The 958-nt window shown below is 48.1% G+C and overlaps 1 protein-coding gene across 1 annotated transcript in view; it reads left to right on the forward strand.

The window, feature by feature from the left end:
• Positions 1-263: 263 nt before the first annotated feature.
• The window catches only part of LOC113802549 (endocuticle structural glycoprotein ABD-4-like), a 1,348-nt gene continuing 653 nt past the window's right edge, over positions 264-958 (forward strand). Inside the window, exons 1-2 of the mRNA XM_070129347.1 lie at positions 264-415; positions 657-925. Of these exons, the coding sequence (XP_069985448.1) occupies positions 335-415; positions 657-925 (350 nt within the window). The 5' untranslated portion in view covers positions 264-334. The remainder of the gene's footprint in view (positions 416-656; positions 926-958) is intronic.

A 958-nucleotide genomic window follows, 5' to 3' on the forward strand; every position in this document is an offset into this window, starting at 1 on the left:
TCATGATTTAAAAATGATAACAATGAACAGGGTGATGTTTACAATCTGAATAATATAACCAATTTTAATTGATAATGGATATGACCATAAACGTGTATACTTCAAATCATAGTAATAGAGTTTAATCGTGTTGTTGATTCCATTGGAAAAAAAAGTGGACGCTTATTTCGACAAAAGAAAAAACATCGAACGTTTTCAGATGAAGCATTTGGGCCAAACCTCCAGGTCGCTTAGGTGTGAAATAACCGCCCATTGAAGGATCTCCTGACGGGCGGTGAAGGTAGGACTTCCCAAGGATAACATTTCTCTGGACTGGAGGCCTTGAGCACAGGCTATGGGCTCACGCGCGCCTATAAAGTATGTGCGGCGGTGTCCCGGCCGGCACTTGGTCTTCTCAACCGCTGAGATGAAATTCGTAGGTTTCTCTACTGGTTGTGTGCACGTGTGTGTGTGTGTGTGTGTGTGTGTGTGTGTATGTGTGTATGTATGTGTGTGTGTGTGTGTGTGTGTGTATGTGTGTATGTATGTGTGTGTGTGTGTGTGTGTGTGTGTGCATATAAATATAAATATAGCCAGATGGGTAGCTGTGTGTACAGATAATTTGAATGTGTACTACACATATATATGATAATAACTGTTATTGCAACACCTTCCAGGTTATCTTCGCCTGCGTGGCCGCCGTGGCCGTCGCCGCCCCCCAGTACGCCTACGAGACACCCGCCCCGACCTACCTCGCCCCCGCCGCCTCCACCCGCGACCAGTCCGCTGAGCTGATCGAGTTCGTTCCTATCCTGAGGGACGATCGCGTCCACGAGGACGACGGAAGGTACAACCTCGACGTGGAGACTGCCAACGGCATCTCCATGTCCCAGTCCGGCTCTCCCGACGGTCCCGACGGCGCCATCGTCAAGGCAGGACAATACTCGTGAGTGTTTCGAACATTTAATTGTTTTGTGCA

This window comes from Penaeus vannamei, chromosome 13, assembly GCF_042767895.1.
Source record: "Penaeus vannamei isolate JL-2024 chromosome 13, ASM4276789v1, whole genome shotgun sequence".
Classification (NCBI taxonomy): domain Eukaryota; kingdom Metazoa; phylum Arthropoda; class Malacostraca; order Decapoda; family Penaeidae; genus Penaeus; species Penaeus vannamei.